Source organism: Chrysochloris asiatica, unplaced genomic scaffold, assembly GCF_000296735.1.
Source record: "Chrysochloris asiatica unplaced genomic scaffold, ChrAsi1.0 scaffold00049, whole genome shotgun sequence".
In the NCBI taxonomy this organism is placed as follows: domain Eukaryota; kingdom Metazoa; phylum Chordata; class Mammalia; order Afrosoricida; family Chrysochloridae; genus Chrysochloris; species Chrysochloris asiatica.
Genome location: NW_006408567.1, coordinates 11206843 through 11221610, shown reverse-complemented (window position 1 = coordinate 11221610; position 14768 = coordinate 11206843). Strand labels below are relative to the sequence as shown.

Below are 14768 nucleotides of genomic sequence, written 5' to 3'. Positions count from 1 at the left end.
TTTGCAGTCTGGCGCATTAATCCACAGTGCCACATCAGGACTCCAATTTTAGTTGCTTTTAATTTCCAGCCACCACCTCCCCACCTTTTATTTTTTCTTTTCTAGCATTCTGATGTTTAACTTTCTGACAAAATATTAATGATAAATAAATAAGCCCTGATCTTTCAGGTAGAAGATCTGCTAGATAAAGCACATCTTTTCTTCAGTTTTATAACCAAGCCAATGAAAATAACTGGGGCCATCTTTGCCTCCTTGGTTCTTCCAGTATATGCTTATTGCTGGTTTCTGAAAGACTAGTTGGACTCCTGGTGTGGCACTGCAGGACAAGCACTAGACTGCTAACCTAAAGGTCAGCAGTTCAAACCCACCAACTGCTCCTTGAAAACCCAACACAAGGCTGCCATTAGTCGGAAATGACTTGTACTTAACAAGAGTTTGCCATTACAGATATTTTTGCAGAATGAATAGAAAATGGAAAAGGGATTAAATTAATCTCTTTTATATCTGCAGGTACTCTAAAAGACTAAATGGCTTAATAAGACTGGTCTCCAACAATGAAGGTTCTTTTGGCTATTTCAAAGTAATCGTTATGCTAATATCCACACTATATTTCCTACTTCCTGTATTGCACTGACCATTTTAAACGCTGACTCTGCATCTCTGATTCCCTTTTCTCTTAAGACCATCTTCTAGCGGTGCTTCCACTCTTCCCCTTAGTTTTCTTTCTTGTTGTTAAGTGCTGTTGAGTCAGTTCCCAATCACAGCAATCTAAGGAGCAGCTGGTGCTTTTGAACTGCTGACCTTGTGGTTCACAGTCCAGTGCTGATCCTACAGCGCCACACCAGTTTCTTTCTTAGAAGCTTCCAATCTCCATTTCTGTGGCTACTACTGTCTCTGATTCCAAAGCCCTCTCTGGATCTCTTTGCCCCAATTATTTTTCTTCCATGTCCCGTCAGGCTCTTGTTCATTCCCCTCTGTCTTCTTCCTATAGTACTCCCCCCACTACTACCCCACTAGTCTGATGTTGAAGCAATTTTAAACATTTAAATTGCTAACAGGATGTTTGCCAGTTTCCTTCCAGTTCCTTATTAGTAAGACAATTTCTAGGAAGATGCATCATCTTTGGCAGCTGTTATAATCTAGCATTACACATACTAATTTGAATCCATCCCCTGAGAATTCAGGCTTTATTATACTCTGAATTGGAAATCGGACAGCAAGATAGATAGTCCCCAAAGTATTAATAGGTAACAATTCAAAAGCTCCTAAATTAGTTAACTGGAATATAATTTCTACATAGAAACAAGACATTATAAAAGTTTCTAACACAGACTCCCTATCAACCCACATTACTGAAAGGCAAAGAAAGTAAGATCGAGAGAGGAAGAGCACCAGGAAACTGTTCATAATCCTCATTCTAAATTTCTCTTCTTCCCCAGATGATTAAAACAGGTATTGCCTAAAACTTCATAGTCAATCTCAACCCACTCTCCACCAAAAAGGACTTGGATCAACCCAAGGTCACACCAGTAGTATCACATCAGAACACAAGTTAAGTATGAGAGAGGAAGGAAGAACTGTTTCGTTTGATAGTAGTATATGATAGATAGTATTAATCTCCTTTTTATAAATTAAAAAAAAAAAACAACACTAGACTTGAAGAGGTCAATTACCCAGGGTTAGTTACAAATGAGTAACTATCAGAGCTAGCACTGAAAGACAACATAACTCTTGCTCATATGGTAACTTCACTGCAAGGAACCTGATGGTCCAGTGGCTAAACGAAGCTAAAAGTCAGCAGTTTGAAACTACCAGCAGCTCTGTGGGAGAAAGATGTGGCAGTTCATTCTGTTGAGATTCCAGACTTGGAAACCCCATGGGGAAATTCTAGTCTGTCCTATACAGTCACTATGAGGTAAACCAACTAGAAGGCCGTGGGTAATAATTAGCAGGACATTTATGGTTCATGCAATTTATGATTGCCTTTCAAAAGTATTTCTTTTCTGAAAACATACTTAGCAGGTTATTCTTATTCCTCTAATGCAATTGTTGATAAAAATAAAATTTGCCATCATAAACTTAAAATTGTCAGAAAAAATTCCCCCTAACACTTATTAACATGTCAGATCATTTTTTAAAAACTGTTACTGTGAAGTGGGTGAAGGTTGATAGAAAAGATCATTAACAATTCATACACATTCTGTTGCATCTCATTGACTGTAATCCCTTCAATGTAGCATCACTTATCCCACTTCCTCCATGTGTTTTCTGTTTCCATTTCTCCTTTCCTAAAGGATCTCTGGTAGCTTAGTAGTTACGAGTCGGGCTGCAAACCGCAAGGTCAGCAGTTTGAAACTACCAGCTGTTCTGTGGGATAAAGATGAGGCTTTCTGCTCCTGTAAAGATCTACAGCCTCGGAAACACTGAACAGGTCGCTAAGAGTTGGAACCGACGCCACAACACATAACAACAACAACCCTTTTGAGGAGTCCTGGTGTGGCACCATAGGCTAAAGCACTGGACCTCAAGGTCAGTTTGAACCGCAAGGTCAACAATTCAAACTCACCAGTTACTCCTCGGAAATTATACAGAGTCGGAATCAACTGGGTGGCACTTAACAACAATAACAACAATTTATCCTTGGATAAATGCTGCCCTTTTGATCTCAGTTGGTTGATTATTTTATGGTGTGCATATTTCACTAGTGTCACTAATGTTAGGACCCTTGGAGCCCTGGTGTGGTGCTGCGGGTTAATGCACTAGACTGCAAGGGCAGTTTGAACGGCAAGGTAGGTGATTCAGACTCCCCAGCAGCTCCTAGGAAACCCTATACAGGGTCCCTATGAGTCAAACAACATTGTTCCCCTTATAGACTATCTATTGTTTGGCTGAAACTAGAGCCACGGGAATGCATTCAGTTCCAGACTAACGGGCAGTCTCAAGCGAGGGTTCCATCAGTCTCTGTTCAACCAGTAAGCCTGGCTCTTTTTATGATTTTGAGTTGTGTTCCAAATTTTCCTCCTATTCTTTCCAGGACCTACAATCCCTTTCAGGGAAGTTGGTAGTGGTAGCCAGCACTATCTAGTTCTTCTGCTGTCAGGGTCATAGAGACTGATGTTTGTGCGGTCCCTTAAGACACATCATTTTTATATTGCTGTGAAGTCCTGGTGTTAATGCACTAGACAGTAAGGTCGGTTTGAACCATAAGGTCGGTGGTTCAGGCTCACAAGCCATTCACTCCTTGGAAACCCTATACAACAGGGTTGCTATGGATCAGAACTGACTCAATGGCACATAACAACAACAACTGACTATCTCTGTAGGATAAGGATTGGATTGCTAACCATAAGGTCAGAAGTTTAAACCCATTAGCTACTACATGGGAGAAGAATGACTTTTGTTCTCCAAAAGATTCACAGCCTCAGATAACCTATATAGGGTGGCTATGAGTCGAAATCAATTAGATGGCAGTGATCTGGTTTGGGCTTGGGGTTCTCTCCTTCTACTAGATTTTAATTTCTATGAAAGCAAAACCTTTGTCTATCTTGTTCACCGTTGGAGAGCAGGGTAGCTCCATTCACTGGACTGTGAATCACAGTAAGTGGTTCAAGACCACTAGTTGCTCCTAGGGAGAAAGATATCACCAACACCTATAGTATTATATTTACTTGCTCATAGTAGACATTTGATAAATATTTTTTTTTAAATGTTGAATGAATAACTTTGGAGTGAGGTTTCCTTGCAGTAGAGAATCCATCACATGACTACTTCTCATATGAAACCTCCCCACATTGTTAACTTAACATAAAAACACAACTAGTAAAAGCAGTTATGCCTGAGAAAGGAAAGGTCTAGTGAGTGATCTTGATTGATGGTGTGAGGCACAATCATATACCAGAATGCAGAGCAAAAAAAGCTTTATGCAATTAAAGCAAATTATTACTTTTACTTAAAGCAAATGCATTTAAACTCATGCACTTAACAAATAGACAGTACTCCTATGCTCACATGTGAGTGGGGTCTCGTTCTTTTTCTGAGCCATTTCCTTTAAGAAGAATTCCAAAAATTTTTTGCTTATCTGGAAGTTTCTATCTCACAGCAGATCACAAGTCACAACTAGAATGGCGTCATAGGAGGAGGCTCAAGAGTTGAAGGAGACAGTCTGGCAGCCAATATGCTGACAATCAGGAAAAACAAAATAAAGCAGACACCAAAAAAAGCACAGTAATCTGGTATCATTTATTTCCAATTCAAACATATCCATACACAAATATATACGCACACACTTATGTATGTATACATTTCTCATGAAAGTTTTGCTATTTCAGAACCTATTAAATGATTTTCCTAATGATGAAACTTAATCAAGAAAAAGCTAAGAAGTAGTCACAAAGCAAAAAGATGGACACAGCTTAAATACCCATCAATGAAAGAATGGATAAACAAACTTTGGCACATACACATAATGGAATACTATGTAATGCTATGTAAACTTGGAGGGCATTGTTGTTGTTAAGTGCCGTAGAGTAGGTTACGACCCATAGAGACCCTATATAGGGTTTCATAGGAGCAGCTGGTGAGCTTGAACCACCAACCTTGAGGTTCAAACTGACCTTGTGCAGTCCAGTGCATTAACCCACAGCGCCACACCAGGACCCCTGGAGGACATTATTATGCTGAGTGAAATTAGTCAATTACAAAGGGGCAAATCTTATATGAGACCACCATTATTAAAAACTGAAGACAATGTTTTCATGCTAAAAGCAACATTCTTTGATGGTTACCAGGGATGGGAGGGAAAGGAGAGTAATTTACCGGCTAGAGAGTTTGTTGTTGTTGTTGTTAAGTGCGGTCGAGTCAGTAGACACGTTAACTCAGGTGACAGAGAGGGCAATATACAAAAAGAGTGGGACTGACAGAAGAAATGATAAAGACAGGTTAAGACACAGGGAAGTATGCAAGGGCTAAACGGGATAAAAGTAAATAGTTTTATATACACAACACTGGTTATGTTGTGTACATAAAACTATTTTCTGTGGATATATACATGGGCAGTGCTCTGTGGATAGATACATGGACAAATAAACAGGCTACGTGGGTATGGGAGGAAGACTGGGAGTACATCCACAGATATATAAAGGTTTGAAAGAGGATTATTGTACATGGGTAATTACTACAAACACAACTACAAATGTGTTGGAGCATACAGTGGGTAAAATGATGAAACTTCTCAGATTTTATCAAACATCTTAAGGTAGTGAGTTTCTGGCCCTGGAGGCTCAGGACCATAGTCTCTGGGGATGTCATGGTCAATTGACATAACATAGTTCACAAAGACAATGTTCTATATCCCACTTTGTGGAGTAGCATCTAGGATCTTAAGAGTTCATGAGCAGCCAGTCTCTCCATGTGCAGAAGAAAGAAGTGTGACGTACACTGAAGATGCTTGGAATCAACTAGTGTAATGGACCAATGAAGCAGGTGAACATCAATCACTATGACTCTGACACCAAAAAAACTAGATGGTGCCCAGCTACCACTACCAACTGTTCTAAAAGCGCCTATTAAAAGGTCCCAGATAGAGTGGCAGAAAATGGAGAACAAAACTCAAATTTATTTTTTAAATGACTGGGCTTACTGGCCAGAAAGAGACTGGAAGAACCTGAGACTATGACCCTCAACCACTCTTTAGGTCTGGAATGGAACTCACTCTTGTGGTCCAATTTTCAGCCAAGCAGTAGACAGGTATATAACGGAGACAACAACACTAGTAAGAGATGCTCACCATGGACTTGTCAATCATTCAAGATCAAAAGGTCAACATTTACCTAAGTACAAAGTTGAGAGGGATGGAAAGGAGGGTGGAATGGAACTATGGACCACAGGGAGGAAGCAGGATAACTGTTGTTCCATGGAGGGGATTGAGATGAAACAAAGTGCATAATTTGTTAAATGGAAAACTGATGATCTGATCTGTAAACCTTCCTTCAATCCACAATTATAAATTAAAAAATAAGTAAAAAAGGAAAAAGTTAAGAGTATGTTTTACAGACTTGAAGGCAACAAGGTGCTATGTCAATCATTTTAATTTCCATTAAAAATTATAAATAGAAAAGGATGGTCATTTAAGTGGCAAGTAGTTAGACAATTTTGTTATGTGGAACATCCTATCCCTAAGGATGATCGTTGTTGTTGTTGTGAAGTGCTGTTGAATAGGTTCTGACACACAGTGATCCTGTATATAGTTTCCAAGGAGCAGCTAGTGGGTTTGAATTACTGACCATGCAGTTCAAAGTGACCTTACAGTCTAGTGCATTATCCTGCAGAGCCACACCAGGACTCCCTAATGATGAAAGCAGCTACCTTTTTGGGCTTTATTTTGTAGGTCTATTTGAGTGTCAGAATCTGTTACTCTAAACAGACTGAACCTTTTCATCCTTTAAAAGAGCACAATGCTCAAAGCAAAACCTTCTCAGTAACCCCTCTGGATCACAGATTACATTGTAATGGTCTCTCGGCATCAATGTCTTTGTAAGACTCAAAGTTCAAAAGGAATAGACCAGAAACCCCAACACTAGGCCAGTGGTCTAAAACAATCCATAAAACCAAACCCTGAAAGACCTTGTACCAAGAGCAACAAACACCATAAGGTTTTGTATATACTTCAGCAGTAACTAATATCAGCTATAGTCTGTAAACCTTAAATGTGAATATGAACACAGGCACAATTACTAAAATATAAAACTGCTTTCTTGGAGACACTTAGCAGCTAGACGATATCAGTAATCATTTCATTTAGTCTACAAAACAATGTCATTTTAAAACTGATCATATTCAAACTATCACTCCCTTATTACATATTTTGAATTCAGATTCTCAAGGGATGCAACTTTAGCTGAAGTCAGTTTTTCAGGAAATAAATTAGTTCCTTCGATATGGTTGTACTCTACAGTTATAGTGATCACAGAATTTCTACAGAAATCCATGATCAGAGGAGGGGTGCACAAATATGTATGTATATATATATTTGTCATTTTACCTGTTTCTGAAAAGGTGGTTCGTAACTATTAGTAAAGAAGGGCAGTTTCTTTATATGTATTATCGAAACCAAACTTCTTGTTGTTGTTAAGTGTCATCAAGTCAGTTCCAGCCCATAGCGACCCTGCATAGGGTTCCTAAGGAGAGGCTGGTGAGCTTGGAACCACCGACCTTGTAGTTCAAATGACTCTGCAGTCCAGCGCATTAGCCCACAGCATCATAGCAGGATTAGTGAGAAAATATTGAAATCTAGATTTTTCAATTCACTTTTATACAGTTTCAAATTTTACTACACCTTTTTTTGTTCCACTTTCAAATTAAATGAAACCAAATCCAACTGTTGTCGAGTCGATTCCTATCGTAGCAACCCTATAGAACATAGAAGAACTGCCATATATGGGTTCCAAGGCTGTAAATCTTTACAAAGCTGACTGCTGTATCTTTCTCTAGGGAAGTGGATGGGGAGTTCAAACTGCCATCTACCAGTAAGCAGTTGGGCATTTAACCAATGCACCACCAGGACACCTTAGTTCCACATTTTGTTGTTATTTTTGTTTGGACAGGGCCATCGAGTTGGTTCCAACTCATAGTGCCCTACACCGGGTTTCTAAGGAGCCGTAGTGGGTTTGCACTACTGCCCTTGTGGTTAGCAGTCCAAAGTTTATCCTATAGCGCCACACCAGGACTTACACATTAGAAGGGCAGTTTTTGGAAGTACTTCTGTTAAGATGTAGTAGAGAACTTCAAGCTAGAAATACATTTCTCCTGTTACAGTGTAAGAAATAATATTCCCAAACAGGATTAAAAATATGCCTTCTGATAATGTAAAATTCCAACTTACCATATCTGTGCTAAAACAGGTTGAGGTAACCCAGATTGAAAAAAAAAGTTTCTAGCTTGATCACCTGTAAATTAAACGGAAAAGGTTTCAGAAGAAAACAACAGCTGACAGAAATACTCTCAAAGCAAAATCACAAAAACAAAAGACGCTGATTATCCTGTAAATTCTAAATTGAATACATAATAAAAGCCAAATGGTGTACGTTTGTAAGAATGAACCCATCAGCAATGGTTTTAGAACGTCACATTTTTTAAAGTCACCTCAAAAAGGTCAACCATTTGCAGGAGCATGCTGTCTACTTTAATTCAACCGCTAGTACCTCAGATGTAAACAGCTGACAAAACACAGGGGAATCCTGAGCAAGCGGATGAGCCACTATTTTTACTTTATAAAAATGATAAAAACTGCGATTCTCAATACCCAAATTTCAATTTATAAGCACTTCTATTACCCTTACGGAGGCTAAGCAACAAAGATCAAATCTCCAGGAAATCTAGATCCCATTGGTTATAAAGCTAATTCCTGAAGACTAATCAAACAGGAAAGAAAATAGAAAAAAAGGCAAAGTTCAAAAGGAAATTTTAGGGACACAGCAACAGGAGATTTTTTTTTTTTTAATGTTCAGAATCTGTTAATTTACTTAACAGTTTCCCAAACAAGTTCAAGACCAGAATTAAGTAACTATTTTAGTTCAAAGGCCACAGCCTAATTCTACATTGCTTAAGGAATGTGGTTCTTTGATCTTAACCAGTTCTCACCAGAGCTGTGCCTGAAGCAAGTGGCTGGACACCCATAAAAGACTATAAACAAAGTCTGACTGCATTATGGAAGATGCAATTGAGAAAACAGACCCAAAGCAAAGGAAGTAGTTAGTTAGACTGTCCCCAGATCATACATGCCCACCTTAGTTCTGCATAATAGATATTCCACAAATACATGCACTACTGATGAGTAATAATACAAACATACTGACTACAATTACCAGTAATAAATCCAGATATTGGCTTTAAACTATGGAACTGCTGATCATGCTTCGCTCTTTCCTCTACAGTTATGGCCCAGATATCCAGGCTACCTACAATCCAAAAAAAAAAAAAAAACAGAAACAAAAAAACACACAAATTACTCAATGAGAAAAATAAGACATAGACATATTTCTGTAGTACTTTAAGGTTCTATAAACACGTTATTAATTGCTTGATAAGTGAAGATCTGTTTTGTCTTTGAAAGTTACACATATGAAACTAGGAAATTAAGATTAGAGAAGACAAAAAAAGGGGGAGGACTGACATGGATAGAGTGGGCATTCAATGAGTACTCTGAAAAATATTTACCAAGTGACTTTGATTGCAAGGCACTATGTTAGACATGAGAGATACTGGTGACCGAGACAGTCACAATCTCTTCCTTTACAGGTCTTACTGTCCTGTATCTTCTAAAAGGATTTTTTTGTTGTTGTTCTGTCAGGATTAATCACTGGAATTATGAACAGCCAAATAAAAATTGTCCAATAATTGGAAAGGAAACAATAAGAACCCAGAATGAAACACAATAACTCTCTCAACAATATTTTTTAAGTTTGCCCACTTCTGTGCTGGGAACTGCCACCCCTTCACCCCCGCCCAGGACTTTCACAGATTTAATGAAGAGGATGATGCTTAATGCCTTCTTCCTCTTTTCAGAATGACTGGAGTACAGTTGCCAACAGTAATATCCTGGCAAGCTCTCTTTCTTTAAAATACTCTGCAAGAATAATACTGAACAATTTCCTAATGATATTTGGAAAAACTACCTGAAAGCACATTTTATTCATATAATTATGTTTCTACTTAAATTAAGAAACAAAAAATGTGGGCTAACCAACATAGGCCATGAAAAAATTATCGTACAAACGATCCAGTCACATCAACCAGTAAATTGCAAAACAAAAAGACAGGGATGGAGGGGAGCTCACTGATTGAAACAGAGACTTAGGAGACATATTAATTACCATGTACACATCTTGTTTGGATTCTCATTTGAACTATTACCAAAAATTGTATAAAACTAGGAAGGAAATCCATACTGACTGGACAGTTAACATTAGTAAAGAATTACTGCAAATTTTTATAGATATGATAATGCTGTTGCAGGTATGTCTATAAATCTGCTCCTATCTTTTAGAATCACATAACAATTTATGGATGAAATAGGGTAAAGTGAAACTGCTTCAAAAGAGTCCTAATGAAACAACGTTGACTTTGAGTTGGCAATTATTGAAACTGGGCAATCACATGATGGCTGACTATACCATTCTATTTTGCATATATTTGAAATTTGCCATATAATACTTTAAAAAAAAAAGAAGAAGAAGAAAAAGCATGTCACCTGACTTACAAGCTTTCAAGAGGGAGCCTATAGCCAGAAGGCACAGAGGAAGGTAGAATCTCCACTAGTAGTATCCAGTCTGCCTGGGTGGGACTGATGAAAGGAGATGGGGATAGCACTCATGTGACACAATGTTGTTGTTTTTGTCGTTGTTACGTGCTGTGGAGTCGGTTCTGACCCATAGCAACCCTGTATAGGGTTTCCGAGTAGCAGCTGCTTAGCTTGAACCAACAATCTTGCAGTTCAAACGGCTTTGCAGCCTGCACATTAACCCACAGTGCCACACCAGGACTCCCATGTGGCACAACAGTGAATAGTTACTATCAGGACTGACTGTGAGGGTTGGAAATGTAAAGGCAGACATTTTGTAGCAAAAGGCAGGGGGTAGTGGTTGACTTTGCAGTCCAGGAACAGAGGGCCCTGGGACCATTAAGGGAGAAGAGTGGAGTGCGGGACCCTACCCAGAGAAACAGTGATGCCAGAGATGGAGGCAGAGACGATGACAATGACATGGAGATGGAGCGGCTGGCGACTCTAGACCCAGAGAGGGAGAGGGGCTGTGTGCTGAAGACCAGGGGCAGGCCTGCGGGGTGTACCCTTCGGTTGGTTGATGATACATGGAGGGGATTGTAACGAGGGTAATGTAATGATATATAATAGGATGAATGTAAAGCTATTGTTCTTCCAGGTAAACTATCATATAATTCACAATAAAACAGTTTAAAAAAAAAAAAAGCCTGCCACCAAAATACATTATGAAAGGAGAATTTTTTAAAAACTTACCACCAAAAGGTGTTGGAAACTGAGCCATGGTTCTGTTACTTTTACCTTGCTAATCGCCACCTGCAATTGAAACACAACATTTTAGGTTTAGGAAAGCTCGGCTCCTACATAATTATAAACATATTAATTGCGTGACTACACAGTGCTAGGTGCAGAGATGCGCACTGGAGACTTCAAAACGTTTGTAGAAAGATTCCACTATGGTTTAATTCCATTTTCCCAATAACTTTTTGAAGCCCCTTCATTTATGATCAACATAGTATTTTTTATTGTTACTTTTAAATGTAGACTTTGTTCTTTTATAGGTTTTTGTGAGGTGCCCTTGAATCAGTACCAACTCACAGTGACCTTACACACAACAGAAGGAAATAATACCCGGTCTTACCTAACCAACTTCACAGCCAATACTACCCTTTAGTCCATTGCTGTTGCCACTGTTCCAATCCATTTTGTAGTTAATCCAACAGGTGGTCTTTCTGTTTTTTGCTGACCCTCCACCTTACCAAGTATGATGTCCTCCCCCAGGAACTGGTCCCTACTGATAATATGTACAAAATATGATATGCAAAGTCTGACCATCCTGGCTTCTAAGGATTACTCTGGCTGTACTTCTTCCAACACAGGTTTGTTTGTTCTTTTGTCAGTCCACAATACTTTTAATATTCTCCTCTAACAATATAACTCAAATGCATCAATTCTTATAAGGTCTTCTTATTCATTGTCTAACTTTCACATGTATATAAGGTTCTTGAAAATACCATGGCTAGAGTCAGGCCCAAACTGATACCTGCTCTTCATCACTTTAAAGAAGTCTTGTGCAGCATATTTGCTAATGCAGTATGTCATCTCATTTCTTGACTACTGTTTCCATGAGTGTTGATAGTTGATCCAAGCAAAATGAAGTCTTTGGCAACTTCAATCTTTTCTCCATTTATCGTGATGTTATTTATTGTTCCAGTGGTGAGAATTTTTATTTTCTGTACTTTGAGGTGCAACCCATACCAAAGGCTATGGTCTTTAATTTTCACCAGTATTTTAAGTCCTCTTTGCTTTCAGCAAGCAAAATTGTATCATCTGCATGTTGCAGGCTGTTAATGAGTCTTCCTTCAACCTTGATGCCAAGTTTTTCTTTATATAATCCAGCTTCTCAAATCAAATTATTTGCTCAGCATATAGGTTGAATAAGTATGGTTATGGTGAAGGGAAGCAATCTGATGCACACTTTTTCTAATTTTAAATCATTCAGTGTTCCCTTGTTCTGTTCAAATGACTGCCTCTTGGTCTGTGTACATGTTTCTCATGAGCACAATTAAGTGTTCCAGAATACTCATTCTATGCAATGTTGCCCATAGCCTGTCATAATCCACACAATCCACACAACTGAAAGCCTATATAAAGCACGGGTAAACATCTTTCTGGTATTCTCTGCTTTTAGCCAAGATCCATCGGATATCATTACATGTCCTTGTTTGAATTGGGCTTAAACCTCTGGCAGTTCCTTTTCTATGCACTGTTGTAGCCATTTTTTAATTATCTTAAGCAAAAGTTACTTGCATGCAATATTAATGGTATTGTCCAATGATTTCTGATGATGTTCTAACCATCTATATATGTTATTCTATCCACATGCAGGTTGTAGTAACAATGACTTGGTTTTATGGAGCATTTATTATAGGCCTAGAATTGTACTTGTTGTTGTTGTTGTTGTTGTTAAGTGCTGTTGAGTCGGTTCCGACCCATAGCGACCCTGTACAGGGTTTCCGAGGGTGTAAATCTTTACGGGAGTAGAAAGCCTGATCTTTCTCCCGCGGAGCAGCTGGTAGTTTCGAACCACTGACCTCAAGGTTCGCAGCCCGATTCGTAACCACTACGCTACCAGAGAATTGTACTAGGGTTCTGTAAATCTATTCACGTTTAATCATATCACCATAGTACTATGAGGTAGATACTACATTCCACCCAGGAAAAACTTGGCCTGTACTTCCTGTTTAAAGATTTTGATAAAGATTTAACATAATACATATTAGACTGATGTCTACTCAGAAAACAAACAAAATGCTCCCCCGTTAATATTATCTGTTCATGAATATGAAATAAAACCAATCCTTAAAAAAAAAAAAAAAATTGAATTATTTTTCCCTTATGTGGAATTTCATTTTAACAACACAGTGCATGCACAAAGCTAAAAATGAGTATGACAGGGTTTTAGATTAAAAAAGCATCAGCCACTCAATGGACCTGAATAGACATTTCCCCAAAGATAACAACAAGCACATGGAAAGATGTCCAATGTCACCAGTCATTCCAAAAACCAAAACCAAATCCACTGCCATGGAGTTCATTCCAACTCATAGAGACCCTATGGACAAAGCATAACTGCCCTATAGTGTTTCTAAATCATTAGGGAAGTAGTTGCAACCTTCTCCTGCATACTGGCTAGTGATTTGAACTGAGCACTTAATCACTGCCCCACTAGGGCTCTTTTGTTGTTAAGTGACGTCGAGTCGGTTCTGACCCATAGTGACCCTGTATAGGGTTTCCAAGGAGCAGCTGCTGAGCTTGAACTGCAAATCTTGCAATTCACACGACTTTGCAGACAGGCACATTAATCCAGAGCGCCATACCAGGACTCCAAGGCTCCTTAGACAATGTATGAAAATTAAGATTAAACCCATTACCACTGAGTTGATTTTGATTCATAGCGACCCTACAAGCAGGGTAGGACTGCCCCAGTGGGTTACTAATCCATGTGAAAGTAGACTGCCCCATCTTTCTCCAGAGGAGTGGAGCAGCTGCTGGGTTTGAACCACTGATCTTCCAGTCAGCAGTCTAACTTAACCGCTGTATCACCTGAGCTTTTATATTAGCCATTTGGGAAATGCAAATCAAAGTCAAAATGAGATACCACTTCACACTCACTAGGATAGCTATGATCACAAAAGTCAAAGTTTTGTCAAAGTTTGGACTATATTTGAACCCTCATCCATTGCTGGTGGAATTTTAAACCAGAGCAACTTCACCCTGTGTGCCCTAAACTAATGCCCTTCTTAATCTCTACTGCCCTGTTCAAAACCATAGCCCTTTAGTGTCCCTGATCTCACCTACTACTAATAAAGATACAATGTAAAAAACTATCACTTTGAGGTATATACACAAATCTTATCAAAAAAAAAAAAATAAGGATTATCACTGTAGGTCCTATGGACATTAAAAAGATAATCTGAAAGCATTAGAAAAACTTTATGCCAACAAGCCTGACAACGTAGAGAGAATAGGAAAAAATTTTTAGAAAATAAAACTTACTAAAACTGCCACAAAAGAGACAGAATATCAGACTATTCCTATATTTATTATAAGAATTAATCTTGTCATAAAAATCTTCTCAAAAAAACAATGTAGATGGTTTCACAGGTGAATTCTACCCAAAACCTAAGGAAGTAAAAATATAAGAATGATATAACCTTTTTGAAAAATCAAGAGTATCACTGTCCAACTCATTTTTTTTTTAAACCTGTTAGCTCTAATACCAAAATCTGTCAACATTATATTTGTATATAGGAATGCTGTTGTGGTGCTTATAGGGTAAGCACTCAACCTCAAGGTCGGTTTGAACAACAAGGTCAGCAGTGCAAAGTTACCAACCTTTCTTCGGATACCCTATACAGGTTTGCTATGAGTCGGTATCAAGTAAATGGCAATATATATATATATATATATGTGTGTGTGTGTGTGTGTGTGT

The 14768-nt window shown here is 38.5% G+C and overlaps 1 protein-coding gene across 1 annotated transcript in view; it reads right to left on the bottom strand.

The window, feature by feature from the left end:
• The window catches only part of ITSN1 (intersectin 1 (SH3 domain protein)), a 352172-nt gene that overhangs the window by 250422 nt on the left and 86982 nt on the right, over positions 1–14768 (bottom strand). The window contains exons 2-4 of the mRNA XM_006862548.1: positions 11030–11089; positions 8862–8954; positions 7880–7943 (exon numbers count right to left, since the gene is read on the bottom strand). Coding sequence (XP_006862610.1) covers positions 7880–7943; positions 8862–8954; positions 11030–11057 — 185 coding nt within the window. The 5' untranslated portion in view covers positions 11058–11089. The remainder of the gene's footprint in view (positions 1–7879; positions 7944–8861; positions 8955–11029; positions 11090–14768) is intronic.